General features: G+C 44.7%; 1 protein-coding gene across 1 annotated transcript in view; it reads right to left on the reverse strand.

Moving 5' to 3' along the window:
* The window catches only part of LOC147112884 (uncharacterized), a 333,934-nt gene extending 316,494 nt beyond the window's left edge, over positions 1-17,440 (reverse strand). Inside the window, exons 1-4 of the mRNA XM_085998230.1 lie at positions 17,435-17,440; positions 16,529-16,646; positions 13,534-13,596; positions 1,944-2,045 (exon numbers count right to left, since the gene is read on the reverse strand). Of these exons, the coding sequence (XP_085854356.1) occupies positions 1,944-2,045; positions 13,534-13,596; positions 16,529-16,646; positions 17,435-17,440 (289 nt within the window). The remainder of the gene's footprint in view (positions 1-1,943; positions 2,046-13,533; positions 13,597-16,528; positions 16,647-17,434) is intronic.
* Positions 17,441-21,126: the final 3,686 nt, after the last annotated feature.

Below are 21,126 nucleotides of genomic sequence, written 5' to 3' on the forward strand. Positions count from 1 at the left end.
TGGTGAGATCACGACCTGAGCATTTTCAAGGCCTGCATCTCTATCTACTTTAGTTACCTCTAGTATTTTAGATGGGGGTGGAGGGGTAATTTCACTGTGAAGGATGGTGTCATCAGCAGAAAGAATAACATCACTTTGATGAAGATGAGGAGCAGGCACTTGATATATTGGAGATGATATTAACAAAATATATACCCTAAAGAAACTGGAAACGAATACATTTCAAGCTCAACACAGTCATTAAATAGTCAAGGAAAAGGAAGCTAAAAGAAAAACAAAAATGTATTCAACACATTAGGGAAACTGGAAAGGAAGACTGAAAGTGCATAAAAGTAAAGCAAGACATTTTTTTTAAATGAGCATAAAGAACATATTGGATTGGCAAATCACAGTAAGGAGTAGGGGAAATAAAAACAAACTTTCCAGGCATGAAGTACTGAAGAACAAGTAAACCACTTTGAAGATGAGGAAGGCGAGAAAGTGGAGGAGGGTAACAGTATGACAGAGAGTTTCAATCCGTTTTTTTCATGGCTGTTTTTGCAATAGTCGATGTTGGTCATGCTCCCAACTGAGCAATTAAAGTGTTGGGGGAGTGCATCTACCAGAATGGAAAAAACAGTCATCGGAAATGGAACGATCATTAAGAAACTGCACTACTTGAAACTGCATAACGTGCTGGTTCCATGTGGAATACATTAGAGAGTACAAAAGAAAATACAAGCCGAAGTAAAGGGCATCATGGCAATAACTGTGTAAAGCTCATTGGACCCAGCGGTGGAAACAGGACCAAAAATAGCTATAAATGTTGATTCTGGAAATTATATCTTGTTAGGTTTACTCTATATTGGAAAACACTGGCCTATCATAAAAGAGGAAACTGAACCACGTCTAGAGCGAGATTTTCCTACACTATCCCATCTGAAATTGAGTGGGATAGTGGTGGAAAAGGGGACAAAATCAGGTGGTAAGGCCTACTGGTGAATTCCCACCCGGATCTCGATTTCCCTCCTCCACCCTCCCCCATCGTCCTCTCCCCCCTCCCACCCCCCCCACCATCAACCCTCCACCCCCCACCCCCACCACTGGGACCTGCGACAGCTGTCCCTTCCCCACCCACCATGTCTAAATGCCAACAGGGTGGCGGGCCTCGGGTCCTTCACCCAGTTCCCTCCGTCCCAAGGGACTGCCAGATGGAGGGTGGCAGTAGACCCTGGGCAGTGGAGGTAAGACCCCAAAGTCAATGCATGGAAGGAGAGGGCTTAACAGTGGCCTCCTCTTCCTTCGTATTAGCCCAAAGACGTATCTTTTTGGCCCCGGTCTTAACTGAGAAAAACGTTGTTTCCTCTTCTGCCTTTTTTAACTTGCTGGGAACCTCTTTGGCAGCAGCAGCAGTGAATCCATTCAGATTCTCCTATTCTAAAGTGGCCAGCTACCTAATGGTGGGGATACAGGTATCCCACCAGGAGCCTGTCCTGCTTTTGAATTGTCCCCCAACCAAGGAAAATGGCTGGGAATTATGGCAGGATTACAGCCGTTGGTGCAATCCCATCCCACCGCAAAGAGATCCCACCGCAAAGAGACCCCTCCCACGGTATTTATTGGTGATATTTCTTTACACATTTCAAAGGTGAAACAAATGTTTCTTGAAACTAAATGGTGCACCTTGTTTAAAATAAAAGCCAATGTAATTTGTAACCCTATGAACAAGTATAATTGTCAGCTGTAGTAAAAGGGGTAAATTGTCAGATTTAGAAATAAAATATACCCATCCACCTCTTTTGTAAAAGTATTTCTGAGGACTAAATAAAGTTATTCAGGGATGTCATACAATTTCTTTGAACAGAGACTATGAAAACACAAAACATGCATTATATCCATGTTAGCAATGGTGGTCCACTATATTTGCAAAACTATTTTTGTTCTTCATAATAGGAGATACTCACAGCCACATCTCACAGGCCCTCTGCATTCTTCAACTCGTATAACACACTTTTTTTCTTCACCTGGACATCCTTTAGTCAACAAGACCTCTCTCGCTCCAATACCTAGTCATAAACAGGCCAAAGTTAACCCTTTGAGATAAAGATTTTTTCTGCTACAATACATCAACTAGCTTTGGACACTGTTGGCTGTTCATATGATAATTCAGTATCCTAAGGGATGGTCTTAATGACCTTTGGCCATTCCAGGGTTCTGAGCATGTATGCTCAGCAAAATTGTAGCACACAGGATTAAAGGGGCAGTGGCAGTGTGGATATGAAATTGGCTAAGAGGCAGAAAGCAGAGAGAAGTGGTGAACGCTTGTTTTTCAGACTGGAGGGGAGTATGCAGTGGGGTACCCCAGGAGGCGGCATTAGGACCACTGCTCATTTCGATATATATTAATGACTTGGGCATGGGTATAGGGGCATCATTTAAATGTTTGCAGATGACACAAAATTTGGAAAAGTAGTAAACAGTGAGGAGGATAGTAACAGACTTCAAGAGGACATGGACAGACTGGTGAAATGGGCAGACACATGGCAGATGAAATTTAACGCAGAGAAGTGTGAAGTGATGCATTTTGGAAGAATAAGGAGAGGCAATATAAACTAAATGGTACAATTTTAAAAGGGGGTGCAGGAACAGAGAGACCTGGCGGTTCACATACACAAATGTTTGAAGGTGGCAAGACAAGTTGAGTAGGTTGTTAAAAAAAGCATATGGGGTATTCGGTGTTATGAATAGAGGCATAGGGCTGGATTTTCATTGAGGCGGCGGGTAGGCGGCGGGACTACAACTTTCGGGGTTTAGTCCCGCCTCCATCGAGTTCTAGCCAACCCACGTGATTTTGACTTGATTGACCTTGTTGAACTCGCCCAGTGGGCTCAGCAGGCCAATTAAGGGCCACCCGGCAACAGGTGACGTCACAGATTAATATTTCATCTGTCAAGACCTTTTGACAGATAAAATATCAGCGTTTCACAGCTGTTTGAAGCTGTCAAACACTGACAATCTGTACTCTAAGTTAATTCCTTCCTCTCAGGATGATTTAGAGATCTCTCCGGAACAGAAAACTGAATGCTGCAACTTTTGACAGCTCGCAGCCATTCTGCTTTCTGTGCCGGTGAGATGAGGGACTCCCGAGACCTGAAGGAAGGAAGGCTGTAAAGGTAAGTAAAACTTCTTTAAACACACCAAACACACTCACCTCTGCACTCATGCACCCATCACTCACCTGAACACCGGACATCTCGACCCCTCCAAGCCCTTCAGCCCGCCTCGCTAACTTGGCAGTTTTGAAGAAGGGTCAAACCCGAAACGTCAACTCAAATTTCTCTCCACGGATGTTGCCTGACTTGCTGAGTTTTTCCAGCATTTTCTGTTGTTATTTCGGATTTCCAACATCTGCAGTATTTTGCTATCGTACATGGTTTGGAGCTGTTGGGAATCCCACACTTCAAGAATGAAAATAGGGATTAGGCTAAAAACTGCCTGTTAACTACCTGTTAACAGGCAGCTAATTGGCACTAATCCCCTTCCCGCCTCGGGGAGGCGGGTCCCAGTGCGGGTCAGGTACCCGCCTCCTTTGAAACTGGCATGGAGGCGGGTTGGGGGTGGGATGGGTTCATGCCCCCCGATTTCAGGATTTTAACCCCCCACACGCCGCTAATCCCGCCTCCACGGCTCAATGAAAATCCTGCCCATAGTGTACAAAAGAAAGGACGTTATACAAATCACTGATTAGGCCTCAGCTGCAGTACTGTGTTCAATTCTAGGCATCACACGTTCGGAAGGATGTCAAGGTCTCAGAGAGGGTAGAGGAGATTTACCAAAATGGTACCGGGATGAGTAATTTCAGTTATGTGGAAAGACTATAGAAGCTGGGATTGTTCTCCTTAGAGCAGAGAAGGTTAAGGAGAGATTTAATAGACATGTCCAACATTATGAAGGGTTTTGATAGAGTAAATAAGGAGAAACTATTTCCACTAGCAGGAGGATCAGTAAACAGAGGACACAGATTTAAAATAATTGGCAAAAGAACCAGAGGGGAGATGAGGAGAAATTGTTATGATCTGGAATGCACTGCCTGAAAGGGTGGTGGAAGCAGATGCAATAATAACTTTCAAAAGGGAATTGGATAAAATCTTGAAAAGGAAAAAATTGCATGGCTATGGGGAAAGAGCAAGGGAGTGGGACTAATTAGATAGCTCTTTCAGTATGATGGGTCAAATGGCCTCCTTCTGTGCTATATGATTATATGATTCTATGTTAGCCTCCTCTTTCAGAATAGTGTAATAAAGACTTGCATTTATATAGCGCCTTTCACAACCACCAGATGTCTCAAAGCGCTTTACAGCCAATGAAGTACTTTGAGTGTAGTCACTGTTGTAATGTGGGAAACACAGCAGCCAATTTGCGCACAACAAGCTCCCACAAACAGCAATGGCCAGATCATCTGTTTTTTTGTTATGTTGATTGAGGGATAAGTATTGGCCAGGACACCAGGTATAACTCCCCTGCTCTTCTTCGAAATAGTGCCATGAGATATTTTACGTCCACCTGAGAGAGCAGATGGGGCCTCGGTTTAACGTCTCATCCAAAAGACGGCACCTCCAACAGTGCAGCACTCCCTCAGCAGAGCACTGGAGTGTCAGCATTGATTTATGTACTCAATTCCCTGGAGTGGGACTTGAACCCACAACCTTCTGACTCAGAGGCGAGTGTGCTACCCACTGAGCCACAGCTGACACTTTTAACAGTAAACAATTTTTTCCTTTTCAAAATTTTATACTGTTAACAATAACAGTAACCATGCAACCGCCCTGAGAGCTCTGGAACCAGGTTGGTTATGCTCATTTACTTAAATGATGCCAGGGGTTATTATTTAAACTCACATTATTATAATAGATACAAAATGGAGCAAGATTCACATTTTTTTTTTTTAATTGCTACACGTACTAAAATATCATTGAAAAATAAAGGTTATTTTTAGTCATCCTAATCTATGGAGTGCCTCAGTGTTATATTAAAAGGAACAATGTTGGCACATGGATAAGCTTTGGGTGAGGTTTTGGGACAGGCTTTCTTGTCAAGCCTATTGACAATCACTGATGGTTCATAAACATCCCCAATCAATACCTATTCAGGCAACCTGTCTGAGTTCCCAACCACATACAATGGAGAGATGTTTATATATCAATAAATCTGTGACTAGTTCCTAGTGAAACAAAGGGTAGTTTCAATAGGCTAATGCAGATTGAATGCAAGGGCATTGAGTTGTACTTGTTTTATAGCATTTTTGATGGCTCAATGGACTGTACACTTCCCTTCAGCTTGCAGTTAGCAATAACAGATCTTAACCCTGTGTTTGCTGTTAGTAATTCAAATGAATAATCGAATACAGGCAGAAATACACTGCATCATAGCTGCACTCCCCAAGCTCATCCAAAAGACGGCACCTCCAACAGTGCAGCACTCCCTCCCAAGATGACAACTGGCACCAAGGAGAAGCAGGAGGCAGTCCTATCACATGAGCACTAGTCCAGACAGTGTAAGCACCAGCATAAGAATATCCACTTCAGGGGAATCAATTAGGGGGGGGGGGGTCAGTGAACCATCAGTGAAGCACTGAGCACTAGTACAAAGGAGCAGATGGAGGCCACTGCAGCAAACTAGTAGTAAGCAGGTTAGGCAAGAAGGGCAGCTGCTGCAGGAGCCACACATTCGTATCTTATGAAGAGCTGCATATTGGGCTGTACTGATTAACTAGCAGAAGTTCATGTAGCCTTTTAAGAACCTTCAGAGCTCCCTACATAGAATGGCGAACAGCATGAAGCACTGCTGCTGCTGCATCATTTCTGTAGGCATACAAGAGGGTTTCACAAATCTGCAGAGCACCCTAGAGTGAATAGCAACTCTAGGGCGACCTGCAGAGGAGCCCCCAGAACAGATGGTCCCCAGCACTGATGCAGTTTTGAACGCCAACACTGCACCTTGCTGTTGTTGAGACCTTGAGCTCCAATTTAAAGGAGGTTCTCATTTCTGGTTCAGAGAGGCTAGGGAATCAGCTTCAGAGGACCCGATAGCAGGCTTCACACACACTTTAGTGGTGGTGAAGGCTCTATCCCCACACAGATTCCTGGTCATCTCCAAGGTGCAGTCAGCAGCTGAGCTAGCCATCCATTGACTGAAAGGGCAGAAAATCTCATTAATTTTTATTCTAATATAATTTAAGAGCTTGATAATCAGTTCCTTTCTGGTCCCTGTCTATCCTAGACAGTAGACATTAATAAAAATCAGCATTGTCTATGCCCTGTATTATTAATTCATTGTATCTAACAAAGGAAGATGTTGCAGAATTCAACAGTAAATTAACTAAATATCCTTCTCTATCTCCCACACTACCCTCTTACAAGGCAGATGCAAAATTAGGGTTATAACTGATAGGGGTAAGGAGCAAAGCCCCTACTGGAATAATACTTTGGGTTATCCACCCAGATTTTCAAAATGAGTGCAATACCAGGTGAGACCAATGTCTGCATGAGTTTGTTATGACCCTCCATTGTGGGCTATATTACCAAATACCATTTGCACAGTGACATGTAAAGCAGAGTGAGCATATGCCCAATGTTTATACTTGTTTAAAGTTTGTCAGGGAATGTTACAAATTTCAAGTCTGCTCTAGATATTTTCTTGGGTGTCACCAGTCTCTCCCATAGGTGAATCCTGCATCCCTTACAATCAGGTGTTTAAGTTTACTATCCAGTATCTAGTCATACAACAGCATGACTCAAGAGATTATAACAATCAAATCTCCTCATCATATGAACTGGATACTGTAATCTCAAAAGTGCCTCCACATATCTTAAGATGGTGTTGCCAAGGGGCTGCATGAAGAAAATGGAAGACGAGGTGGTCCAGGATAGATCCTTGAGAGACTGTGGAGGTAATGGTGTAGGTCTGGATGAGAAGCCATTGCTGGAGTCGACTTGGCTATGATCATATACGTAAGAATGAAACCAAGCGATGGCAGTCCCACTAATAGGTGTTGAAGGAGGATAGTGTGGTGCACCGAGTCAAAGGTCAAGGAGGAGGGGGAGGTGCTGTTTTGGTGCTGTGACTGGGGCAGAAGCCTAATTGGAGAGATTCAAGCAGGGAGTTGTGAGATTTGAGATGCAAAAACATGTTCAAGGACTTGAGAGCAAAGAGAGGTTGGAGATGGGGCAGTAGTTTGCAAGGACAAAGGAATTGAGGGTGTTTTTTTTGATCGGGTGATGATGGCAGCTTTGAAAGGGAGGGGAACAGTACCTGGGGGGAGGAAATCATTTACATTGTCAGTTAGCATAGGGTTTAGAAAGGGAAGGCGACTGGTTGGCAGTTTAGTGGTAATGAGGTCAAGGGAGCAGGAGGTCAAGGGACAAGATGAGCTCAGAGAGGGCATGAGTGGAGCTGGGAAAGAAACTAAAGAGAATTGTGGGTTGAGAGTTAACACAGGGGGGAGCCTGGAAGAGGTCTGGCTTGGTGGGCAAGGGGAAGGGGAAGGGGGGGGGGTGGGAAGAAGCAACGGCAGCTGAATGAATGGGGGAAGAGTATCCTGACACCAGGAACCCGATGTCTAGATCCTTTGTGTGATAGAAGTGAAGCCTACCTGGGAGTTCAGGCTTGGATTCTGGCTTTGACATTCCTAAAAATATCGATACCAGTATACTTTTTGTCCTCCTTGTAAAGAGGGTTGATGGGACAGCTGTATAAGAATCTTGTTGGCTATGGCACTAATAGCTGACCATGCAGTTTTTCCTGGCTCTCGCCCCCAAAGTGACCTGAGTGCCTGTCGCTAGCATGTAAATGAGATGACCATCCCCTGACCCAGATACGCCAGTGGGGTGAAGAGCACCCATACTCTGCACGTCTGCCATCAGAGAGGGGTGGAGGATTTTTGGTGCCATACTCTCGAATAACATGTTGCTGTTTGGGGCAGAGGAGCAAGCAACCAGGAATCGAATTACCCAGAGATTTTCAACTTTAGTAGGCATGTAGAGATCCCGATCTGAAGGATACATAACAGCGTTTACCAACCATTTAGAGATACACAATTAGATATTAGCATAGTTATGGAAAAGGACAAAGATAGGCCAGGAGTAAAAGTTCTCAATTGGGGAAAGGCCAATTTAACTAAGCTGAGATGTGATTTAGCAAAAGTGGACTGGAAACATCTACTTGAAGGTAAATCAGTGTCATAGCAGTGGGAGGCATTCAAGGAGGAGATAGTGAGGGCTCAGAGCAAATATGTTCCCACAAAGAAAAAGGGTGGGACTCCCAAATCTAGAACCCCCTGGATGTCAAGGGGCATACAGAGCAGGATAAGGCAAAAAAAGGGAAACTTATGTCAGGTACGGAGATCTAAATACTGCAGAAAGCCTGGAGGAGTATAAAAAGTACAGGGATGAAATTAAAAAGGAAATTACTAAAGCAAAGAGAAGGCATGAAAAAATATTGGCAAGTAAAATCAAGGAAAACCCAAAGATGTTTTATAAACACATAAAGAGCAAGAGGCTAACAAAGGAAAGAATAGTGTCTATTAGAGACCAAAAGGATAACCTGTGTGGAGGTGGAAGACATGGGTATGGTTACATAAGAACATAAGAAATAGGAGCAGGAGTAGGCCAATCGGCCCCTCGAGCCTGCTCCGCCATTCAATAAGATCATGGCTGATCTGATCCTAACCGCCAATCTACTATCACAGAACCATCTCCTGAATCTAACAGAATTAGACACACGAAATAGGAGCAGGATCAGGCTACACGGCCCCTGGGCCCGCTCCGCTACCCACAGGGCCATGACCGATCCGAACCTAGACTCATGTCCAAATTCCTGCCCGCTCCCCATAACCCTTAATTCCCTTTACTTCTAGGAAACTGTCTATTTCTGTTTTAAATTTATGTAATGATGTAGCTTCTACAGCTTTTTGGGGCAGCATATTCCATGGACCTACCACCCTCTGAGTGAAGTAGTTCCTCCTCATCTCAGTTTTGAAAGAGCAGCCCCTTATTCGAAGACTATGCCCCCTAGTTCTAGTTTCACCCATCATCAGGAACATCCTCCCCGCATCCACCCGATCCAACCCCTTCACAATCTTATATGTTTCAATAAGATCGCCTCTCATTCTTCTGAACTCCAATGAGTAGAGTCCCAATCTACTCAACCTCTCCTCATATGTCCATCCCCTCATCCCCAGGATTAACCGAGTGAACCTTCTTTGTACTGACTCGAGGGCAAGTATGTCTTTTCTTAAGTATGGACACCAAAACTGTATGCAGTATTCCAGGTGCGGTCTCACCAATACCTTGTACAACTGAAGCAATACCTCCCTATTTTTATATTCTTTCCCCCTAGCAATGAAAGCCAACATTCCATTGGCCTTCTTAATCACTTGCTGCACCTGCATACTAACCTTTTGAGTTTCGTGCACCAGGACCCCCAGATCCCTTTGTACTTCAGTACTTTCCAGTTTCTTGCCATTAAGATAATAACTTGCTCTACGATTTTTCCTGCCAAAGTGCATAACCTCACACTTTCCAGTATTGTATTCCATCTGCCAAATCTCTGCCCACTAATGACTACTTTGTATCTGTCTTCACAAAAGAGAGGGATGATGCAGACATTGTAGTTAAGGAGGAGGAGTGTGAAATATTAGATGAGATAAACATAGTGAGAGAGGAAATATTAAGGTGTTTAGCATCTTTGAAAGTAGATAAATCACCAGGTCCAGATGAAATGTATCCCAAGCTGTTAAGAGAAGCAAGGGAGGAAATAGCAGAGGTTCTGACCATCATTTTCCAATTCTCTCTGGCTACAGGCGTGGTGCCAGAGGACTGAAGGATTGCTAATGTTGTACCATTGTTTAAAAAGGGAGAAAGGGATAGACCGATTAATTACAGGACAGTCAGCCTAATCTTGCTGGTGGAAAAATTATTGGAAAAAATTCTAAGGGACAGTATTAATCATCATTTAGAAAGGCATGGATTAATCAAGAACAGTCAGCATGGATTTGTTAACGGAAGGTCGTGTCTGACTAACTTGATTGAATTTTTTGAGGAGGTAACAAGTAGGGTCGATAAGGATAGCACTTTTAACGTAGTCTACATGGATTTTAGCAAGGCTTTTGACAAGGTCCCACATGACAGACTGGTCAGAAAAGTAAAAGCCTACAGGATCCAAGGGAAAGTGACAAGTTGGATCCAAAATTGGCTCAGTGGCAGGAAGCAAAGGGTAATGGTCAACGGGTGTTTTTGTGACTGGAAGGCTGTTTCCGGTGGGCTTCCACAGGGCTCAGTACTTGGTCCCTTGCTTTTTGTGGTATATTTCAATGATTTAGACTTCAATGTAGGGGACATGTTTAAGAAATTTGCAGATGATACAAAAATTGGCCGTGTGGTTGGAGGAAGAAAGCTGCAGACTGCAGGAAGATATCAATGGACTGGTCAGGTGGGCAGAAACGTGGCAACTGGAATTAAATCCAGAGAAGTGTAAGGTATAGCATTTGGGGAGGACTAACAAGGCAAGGGAATACACAATGGCCCAGTAATTCCTGTCACAACGCGTGAGTACGGACAGGGTACTCACGCGTGTGCCAGGAGGAATTGCCGGTTTTCAGCATGCACAACGCATGTGCTGAAAACCGGCATTTCCTGTCCTCTGACCCAAGGGGTTAAGAGGCTAAACGCATGCGCGGTATTGGGCAGCGCGTGCGACTTGGATTTCCTGTATTTTTACAGATTTGCGCATGTGTAAAGGGCTCCGGTTTTTACGCATTGAAAAACCACAAGTAAGTACTTAGTTTTACAGTTAAGTGGTCTTTTAGTACAATTTAGAAAAAAAATTTCCACAGGTTTATTATTTTTAAAGAATCTACAGTAAGGTAAGTTTAGTTTTAGACCCTATTTTTAAAAAATTTATTTTTTTCAAAAATTTGATTAATTGTTTAAAATAGTTTTTTAAAGTTATTCATAGTTAATTTAATTATTGGGATGCTTTTTAAAATTTTATTTAAAGTTTAAGTAGTGTTTTGGGGTGCCGTACTTTTCATGAGTTTGACAGTCTTTACTATCAAACTTATGAATGAAGTTTCCCCTCCCCTGATTGGCTGAACAGTGCTCACCTGATCCCAGCCGGCACATCGCACTAACTACGCCGCTGGGTCAGGTTAGCACAGCGCGCCGAGATCAGAACCGGGCCACTTACAGGAAATCCACTGCGGGCCAGGTTTCAGATGTCGGCGCGCCGGGTAAGTGCACATCGGGGGCTTGCACGCGCGGCAAGCCCCCGACAGGAATTACTGGGCCATTAAATGGTAAGATACTGAGAAGTGTAGAGGAACAGAGGGACCTCGGAGTACATGGTCACAGATCCCTGAAGGTAGCAAGACAGGTTGATAAGGTGGTTAAGAAGGCATACGGGATACTTTCCTTTATTAGCCAAGGCATAGAATATAAGAGCAGGGAGGTTATGCTTGAACTGTACAAAATACTAGTTAGGCCACAGCAAGAGTACTGCATACAGTTCTAGTCACCGCATTACAGGAGAGATGTGATTGCACTGGAGAGGGTACAGAGGAGATTTAGGAGGATGGTGCCAGGACTGGAGAATTTTAGCTATGAGGAAAGATTGAATAGGCTGGGATTGTTTTCTTTGGAACAGAGGAGGCTGAGGGGAGACTTAATTGAGGTGTATAAAATTATGAGAGGCAGAGATAGCGTGGACAGGGATCTATTTCCCTTAGCAGAGGGGTCAATATCCAGGCATTATAGATTTAAAGTAATTGGTAGAAGGATTAGAGGGGAGTTGAGGAGAATATTTTTCTCCCAGAGAGTAGTGGGGGTCTGGAACTCACTGTCTGAAAGGGTGGTAGAGGCAGAAATGCTCATCGCATTTAAAAGGTGCTTGGATATGCACTTGAAGTGCCGTAACCTACAGGGCTATGGACCAAGAGCTGGAAAATGGGATTAGGCTGGATTGCTCTTTTTCGGCCAGCACAGACACAATGAGCCGAATGGCCTCCTTCTGTGCCGTAAATTTCTATGATTCTATGATACGTTGTATGGAATTCCATGGGAGTTTCCCCCACTCATCCGTTTACACCGCTCTTCTGGGGTCTCAGCTGCTCTTCCAGCAAAGCTGCGGGAAACGATTGGGGGAAATCTCTGCAGAAATTCACCCCGTGATGTCTTTATAACCTGTGATGCGATTTTCTGGTCTATTTCAAGTTCTTTAAATTTAAATAAGATATAATGACCTGGAAATTTGATTGCGGGAGCGAGGGAGCAGGGGGCGCACTCGGCCTCGGCAGGCTGGTCGCTGGGACCACATGAAATTGGTGCTGAGGCAGGCGTGCAGCCAGTGTCACCCATGCTGCTTATTGCCTTTGTATCTGTTTGCCGGGGGCGGGAAATTGGGCTTTGTTGATGCCACTTAAAGGCAGCTTGCACCTCTTAAAGGGGAGGTGTACTATGGCTGTAGGCAGCAGGAAGTGCTGCACACTGGCAGGCGTAGCTAAAAGCTACAGAAAGGGCACTGGGAATTTTTTAAGCAGCTTTGGAGGCCCTTGTGCAGGCGTTCGACAGGATCCTGATCACCAGCAGGGTGGGGGCAGAAAATACCTCCAAAGACAATGGGAAGAGTTGGCTATTGCACCTTGCACACTCCATGACAAACTGCAGCTGCTGTTAGCAGCCAGTCATCTCTCTATGCCTAACTTCAACACTAAAAGCTAACCCTTGTCCCTCTCTTTCATTTCAGGTGCAGAAAATGTCAAGGCTCTTATGGCATTGAGAAAGAGAAGGGCAGCCTTCCTGAAGATTCAGCGTTGCTCGATCTGACCCTAGCAAGCACCAGCTCAGAAACTGGCATCACGCGTACTTTAGAGGCTAGGCTAGAGGAGGGGTCTTCACATGGTGAATCACCGGGCACAAATGTGCAGGAGCTAGAGCAGGGGAACTGGATGCTACCAAAGCAAGCTTACAGATCCCGGGGTGGGGTGGGGGTGAGGCAGAAAACACCTCCAAAGACAGTGGGAAGAGGTGGCAGGAGACATCGCATCCTAGCCTTGCTGCAAAGGACTCACTCAGATGTTGACTTTGAGGGCCCCCCAGCCTACTGAAGAAAGCTGATGAACATACACCAGGAAATGCTAAGTGCACTGGCCTGCATGCCAGCGAGCTTGCGCGCAACAGCTAAGAGCATGTAGGAGTCCAGGTCCAACTTGTGTTGGGGCTTCACGCAGAGCATAGAGACCACGCTGTCAACCATAGAGAGAGTGGTCAGCTCCATGAACAGGGCAGTGAGGCACACCATGACGGTGCCTCTGGTGATAGATCTGACTTTTTCCATGGCAGCAGTATGAGCCACACTTGCCCCCTAAATTACATTGTACATTGTGGTTCAAAATAAGGCAAAGATGAATATTGGATTACAGGATTATATTTGAGTACGATATACAAACAAATCCTAATTACCATTATAGTCAAAAATGAAGGAGTCCAAAATAGTATTTACCACATGTTACGGAACAGGGTCCAGTCTCCTCATATTCTTGAGCAGCAAATGTATCTGTGCCATCTGAAATTTAAAAAAAACATTCAATATAAAGTGACTTGCAAAAGACAGATGTAAACCACATGTCTTACTCACCCTTAACATTCTTTTACTGTTGAACCTCAGGTCATTGCAGCTTCCTGTTATTATTGTTACATTGTACTGAGCATAATGAATGTAATTGCAAAGCTTATACAACTGATGTTAAGTTTATAGCATTTGTTTTCAAATTGGAGCCGCCAGACCCAGGGTGGGTTTGTAAGGGAACGCCAAGCACTTCGCAAGATCATCAGATTTCTGTCAGTGCATCTGTATCTGTTGACTCACTCATACATTATTTCTTTTGTTGTTTATTGATAAAAATTGATTTTTTTTTTAGAACATAAGAAATAGGAGCAGGAGTAGGCCATTTGGCCCTTCGAGCCTACTCTGCCATTCAATAAGATCATGGGGATCTTCTACCCCATCTCCACTTTCCTGCACTATCCCTATATCCCTTGATTCCCTTAATATCCAAAAATCTATCGATCTCTGTTTTGAATATACTCAACGACTGAGCCTCCACAGCCCTCTGGGGTAGAGAATTCCAAAGATTCACCATCCTCTGAGTGAAGAAATTTCTCCTCATCTCAGTCCTAAATGGCCGACCCCTTATTCTGAGACTGTGACCCCTGGCTCTAGACTCCCCAGCCAGAGAAAACATCTACCCTGTCAAGCCCTGTAAGAATTTTGTATGTTTCAATGAGATCACCTCTCATTCTTCTAAACTCTAGAGAATATAGGCCTAATCTACTCAATCTCTCCTCATACGACAATCCTCCCATCCCAGGAATCAGAGTGGTGAACTTCGTTGCACTCCCTCTAAGGCAAGTATATCCTTCCTTAGGTAAGGAGACCAAAACTGTACACAGTACTCCAGATGTGGTCTCACCAGGGCCGTATATAATTGCAGTAAGACGTCTTTACTCTTATACTCAAATCCTCTTGTAATAAAGGCCAACATACCATTTGCTTTCCTAAATGCTTGCTGTACCTGCATGTTAACTTTCAGTGATTCGTGTACAAGGACACCCAGGGCCCTCTGAAAACCAACATTTCCCAATCTCGCACTATTTAAAAAATACTCTGCTTTTCTATTTTTCCTACCAAAGTGGATAGCTTCACATTTCTCCACATTATATTCCATTTGCCATGCTCTTGCCCACTCATTTAGCTTGTCTATATCCCCTTGAAGCCTCACAACTTAAATTCCCACCCAGCTTTGTATCATCAGCAAACTTGGATACAATGGCCCAGAAATTCGGGTCTCCACGCGCGAGTACGCACGGGGTACTCACCCGTAGGCCCAATGGAAGTGCCGGTTTCCTGCATGCACGGGAAACCGGCACTTCCGTTCCCCTGAACGAAGGGGTTCAGAGTTCGAATGCGTGCGCAGGAGAGGCTGCGCGTGCGCATCAAACTTACGTTTTTTTTGCAGGTTTTCCCGGGAAGGTAAGTCTCCAGAAGTTACACATATAAAAAGCAGTCGCAAGGCCTGCTTTTTACAAGGTAAGTGGTGAATTAATTAAAATTAAAACATTTTTTCCACAGGTTTATTATTTTTAAATACTTTAAAGAAAGGGAAGTTTATTTTTAGCCCAATTAGAAAATAAAATTATTTTTTTCAAAAATTTAAATTATTGTTTAAAAGTTATTTCATGTAATTTATAGTTTATTTTAAAAATGTGATTTAAAAAAAAATTTATTTGAAGATTTAGTGATGTTTTGGGGCTTATAGTATTTATAAGTTTGACAGCCCTTCCTGTCAAACTTATGAATGAAGCATTCCCTGCTCCGATTGGCTCTCCATGGCCCACGTGATCCCAGGGGACGCATCGAACTAACTGCGTCCCTGGGATACGCAAGCACTGCGCACCAGCAGTTGGAGCAGGCCCAGGATCGGAATCCCACGGGGGCGCACAGCTCAACGGCAGGCGCGCAAGGTTGGGGGCTTACACCCGCAGGAAGCCCCCGACCCGAATTTCTGGCCCATTACATTTGGTCCCCTCATCCAAATCATTGGTGTAGATTGTGATTGAATAGCTGAGGCCCAAGCACTGATCCTTGCGGTACCCCACTAGGTACAGCTTGCCAACCCGAAAATGATATGGTGGAACCGTTTTCCTCTGTCTTTTGGGAATCAGGGGTCCTCAACAGTGCACCAGTATTTGGAGCGGATCCTCTGGAGTGTGTCAATACTTACAGGAGGTCCCACACACAGAAATGTTTGAAAAACATTGTTTATTAGGGCTGCTGCCTTTTGACTATCTGGAAAGGTTTCCTTTGAAAAGTTTTAAACATTCCACAAAGACAAATTCTAATATATTTTGTTTATTCCTTCAGATCAAATGCATCTATATATATAAATCGGTACTTCTGTCATTCTGTCTTTCTGTCTATCTGTCTATCTGTCTTTCTGTCTATCTGTCTATCTGTCTATCTGTCTATCTGTCTGTCATCGCGTGTGCGTTGCGGGTATGCACTCGAAAGTTACAGGGCGTACCTACGCGTGCGTTACCTCCAAAGAAAGCTTACGCTTCCGAGACGGTTTTAAGCGTATTTACGTTTCGGCCGGGCTAAAATTGCGCCCGCGGTATCCCAAAAACCTTCAACATTCCGCTCATTAGCATCTCATTATCGACAGAGTGACCGACAGAGTGACCGACAGAGTGACCTCGAGCTTGACCAATCGTACGCCGGGTTGCTGGCGTGTGCCGCCGGGCCAATCGGTGCGTGTGTGGCCGGGCTTTATCGTTCTGAACCGAGGTGAGTCGCCGCCATCTTGATTCCAAACTTTTCCTTTCATTTTCCCGCTTTCTACGTCTTAAAAAAAAACGTTGCTTTTAAAACACATATTGTTTTTTAAAAAAATGATTTAGAAAGTAATTAACTTATCTAATCTCATTAATTTTCCTACCTTTCCCCGTTTTTCCAGGTAGGCCTAGAAGCCTCGGCGTCTCCTCCGCACCCACGCCCGAGCTAGGCACCTCCCGGCCCCACTCGAAGGCTGGAGGGCCAGCCTCAGCCCAGCGCCGCTAGGGTGCGCGCGCAGCAGGAGCTGAGACCCGCTGTCTCTCTCTGGCTGGCCGGGGGGCGGGGCTTGCTGAGCGTCCAGCGTTACCCTGGCAACCGGGCCCGCCGGACGTCTCGCGCAGCCGCAATCGGCGGTCTTCACCTCGGGGGGGGAGGGGGGGCCGCGACCCTCGGGCGGGGGGCCGCGCGCGCAGCAGGAGCAGCTGAGACGCGGCGTCTCTCTCTCTGGCTTGGTCAGCGTCACGGTTACCCTGGCAACCGGGCCCGCCGGCCGACAGTCTCAGCTCCTGCTGCGCGCGCAATCGGCGGTCTTCACCTCGGGGGGGGCGACCCCCGCCCCCCCGCCCTCCCTTCCCCCCTCCCTACCTTCCTCCCCCCCCGCCCTCCCTTCCCCGCCCTCCCCCCTCTCCCTCCCCCTCCTCCGTCCCCCCCTCCCCCCTCCTCCGTCCCCCCTCCCTCCCCCCCCTCCTCCCTTCCCCTCCCCTCCCCCTCCCCTTCCCCTCCCCCCCTTCCCCCCTCCCCTCCCCTCCTCCCCCTCTCCCCTCCCTCTCTTCCCCCCAGTCGCTCTCTCTCTCTCTTCCAACAACAACATTCCCTCGAAAAAGCCTCGGCACCGCCGGGCACTTCAGCTAGTTCTAAATAATGCAGCTGTCTGGGTAAGTGAAAACAAGGAAAGGTAATATTGGAATCTTATTTTAATGAAAAATGGTTCAAATGAAAACTATTATCTACCCTTCCAAAAGTGCATCCGAACTCAAGGACCTTCACCCCGTTCCTGCCAAACAACAACTTGCATTTATATAACGCCTTTGACATGGGAAAATATCCCAAGGTGCTTCACAGGAGCGTAATCAGACAAAAATGGAAACTGAGCCAAAGAAGGAGATATTAGGATGGGTAACTAAAAGCTTGGTCAAAGAGGTTAATTTTAAGGAGGGTCTTAGAGAGAGGTGGAGAGGCGAAGAATTTATGGAGGGAGCTCCAGAGCTTAGGGCCTAGATGGCTGAAGGCATGGCTGCCAATGGTGGGGCAAAGGAAGAGGCGGATGTACAAAAGGCCAGAGTTGGAGGAAGACAGAATTCTTGGAGGGTTGTAAGGCTGGAGGAGGTCACAGAGATAGGGGAAGGTGAGCCCACAGAAGGGTTTGAACATGCGGATAAGAATTTTGAAATCGAGGTGTTGGTGAACCGGGATCCAATGTAGGTCAGCGAGCACAGGGGCGATGGGTGAGCGGGAATTGGTGCAGGTTAGAAGGTAGGCAGCAACATTTGGATGAGCTCAAGTTTACGAAGAGTGGGAGATAGGTGGTCAGCCAGCTGAGCATTGGAATGGTCAATCTGGAGGTAACAAAAGCATGGATGAGGGTCTCAGGCACAGAAGAGCTGAGGCAGGGGTGGAGGCAGATAACATTACAGAGATGGAAGTAGATGATCTTTGTGATGAAGAGGATATGGACGGACCCAGGACTAGCCCTCTCCCATGCTACTAAAGCACAAGACCCCCTGAGTACTGCTAAGTCCAGTAGCCTACCCCCAGCATAGTACATGTTGCCTATCAGCTTGCTGTATATCCTAGGCTTTAAAAAGATAAAAATAGGAGCACACATAAAGGAACAGAAATAATAATCAAGGTCACTGATTTACAGTTTACACGGAAAAATGGACAGAAGTCATTTAGTGAAGACACAATGGGATTATTTTAACTTTTATCACCAGGTGAAAAATCATTGATAGAGAATTGGCAGCCCGTCTTGCACCTCTGCTTGATTTTCGGGAGAGGTGTAAAACAGGCAGCCAATTCGCTGTCACCCGTTTTGTGCCTGGCGATAAAAGTTTAAATTATCCCCAATTTGATTGACCATAAATCAGTGGCCCTGATAAAAAAATACATTGGCCGAAACTTGCAGTCAGCAGCGAAGCAAAGGTGTTCACTGCTGGCCCTGAAGAAAGCGAGTTCTGTGATGAGAAGTTTGCCTTTTCCGACAGGTAAGTGATTTCAGTACAGTATAGTGGGGCATCCCTAACACAATCTGCTGTGACGTCAACAAGTTGTCTAAGCAACCAATCACAATACAGAATTCTCACAGACAGGGAAGCAGGAAATGAGAACCTGCTTTATCCTGACTTTTTTTTAAATGTTACCGAGACCAAAACAAAGATTGGGGCTCTCACATGGGGAGATGGTAGAACCTGAAATAATTATGAACAAACTTTAAAAAAATATTTTTTTAAATTGTTTTTTAAAAAGTTTCTTAAAAATTGTAATTTTTTATCATAATGGAGAAATTTGACACTCCACAAAATTAAAATTAGGTTAAAACCCCAGTTACACCGAATCCAACAAGGCCTAACATTTAATGGGGTATTTAACAGCGATATTATTACAGAAATGCCCAAGTTTTCATCAGTTTCACTGATTACCAGCTATGGGGATGGTGTGGGGTGGGGGGGGGGGGATGGTGTGGGGTGGGGTGGGGGGGGGGGTGGGTGCGGCACAGCGCAGCCAGTGAATGACTGACTGCAACTTCAGGATTTCTGCGCTTAGATACACATGCACTACATCCTGAAGTTGCGGTCAGTTTCAGAGGCTGACGCTGGTAGGTCGCCGTTATTTACCACCACAAATTCTGGCCCATTGTGAATTACATAGCATAACACCCTTATACTGATCAAACAACACACCCTCCATCTCATCGTAATGCCATAACTATAATACTATAAACATTGTACATCAAGCGCCCAATTCCTGTCTGTACACCAGAAAACAATGGGGCATAGGAACTGTCTCGGGACACAAAAGAGCAGAGCCAAAATGACCTCTATGAATTCACCCAGTGTTTACTTAACAGCAATTAAATTTTGTATCCTTAGAAAGATGCACACTGACATTTTAGCATTTATGCATTGCTTTTTACATGGTATAATATTCTTGTCCTTATAAAACAGGGATCCTTTGACAACATGAGCAGTACCAAGGGAGATTCGATAGTAATAGTAATTAAAAATGGCACATCAGGCATCACCCTCCAGTGGTTACACTTCGTTGCAGGTACAAAACACTCGTAAAACGCTGGGCTGTTTATCCCATGGGTAAAGCCATAATAGGCGAAGAAATTTCAAGCTACAGCTGTCCATCTCAAACAGCAGTGTCTACATAAATGAACCATTCCAAAACAATAATATTCTCTAGTGTTATCAAAATGACATTTGGAAAGCTTGTCATCCATATGTCTGAACCAAGTAGGGGGCTCGCTGCAATAAACTATTTTAAAATGTGACAATTCTCCATGATATATTGTGTCCTTCCCAACACTGCTATACACATAGAAAGGCCAGTAGAGCTTTCAGTGGAGGAAATAATTGCATTCAGGACGTAAGCAACATAATTCTTGATCCTGTAATGACTATGCCTGTAAGAGAAAGGGGTAGATAAAAGATTGTCCAATATTACTTCACCAGACAATGAGCTTTTGGTGTCAGCCATGGCTTAGTTAGTAGAGTAGCCCTCTCGCCTCTGAGTCAGAAGGTTGTGGGTTCGTAGTCCCACTCCAGAGACTTGAGCACATCATCTAGGCTGACGCTTCAGTGCAGTACTGAGGGAGTGCTGCACTGTTGGAGGTGCCATCTTTCAGATGAGATGCTAAATTGAGGCCCTGTCTGCCCTCTCAGGTAAAAGATCCCATGGCACTACTTTGAAGAAGAGCTGGGCAATCCTGGTGTCCTGGCCAATATTTATCCCTCAACCAACATCACTAAAACAGATTATCTGGTCATTATCACATTACTGTTTGTGGGACCGTGCGGTGCGCAAATTGGCTGCTGTCTTTCCCATTACAACAGTGACTACACCTCAAAAGTACTTCATTGGCTGTAAAGCGCTTTTGCACGTCTTGAGACAGTAAAAGATGCTATTGAAATGCAAATTCTTTCTTTCTTCTTTCTAATATGTTCCAATAAAATTAATAACTTCATTATAAATGAGATAGAAGTCCTAAAGAGATTAAATGAGCTCAAAATAGATCCCATGGGATAGAAGGCATTTTTCCCCAGAGTGCAGAGAACCTAGGGGGAGATTTCTGAGACACTGACAACTGGGCACAAGACTAATACAGTACTTCGTTTAAAACTAATAAATAATGAATCGAGGACTGGAACTGACTAAAGTTAACATAAGCAAGAAAGCAGTATTTAAAAAAATAATGGCAGTAAAGACTGACAAATCCCTAGGACCTGATGGTTTCCACTCCAGGGTTTCAAAGGAAATAGGTGAGGAAATTGCAAATGCTTTAGTCATAATCTTCCAAACCTTTCTTGATTCAGGTATTGTCCCTTTAGATTGGAAAATTGCAAATGTAACTCCATTATTTAAGAAATGTTAGAGAGAGAGAAACCAGGAAATTATAGATGTGTTAGTCCAACATCTGTTGTGGGAAAGTTATTGGAGTCTATAATTAACAACAGAGTGACTAAGCACTTAGAGAAA

This window comes from Somniosus microcephalus, chromosome 9, assembly GCF_052327205.1.
Source record: "Somniosus microcephalus isolate GS21.2 chromosome 9, FLI_Smic_1.0, whole genome shotgun sequence".
In the NCBI taxonomy this organism is placed as follows: domain Eukaryota; kingdom Metazoa; phylum Chordata; class Chondrichthyes; order Squaliformes; family Somniosidae; genus Somniosus; species Somniosus microcephalus.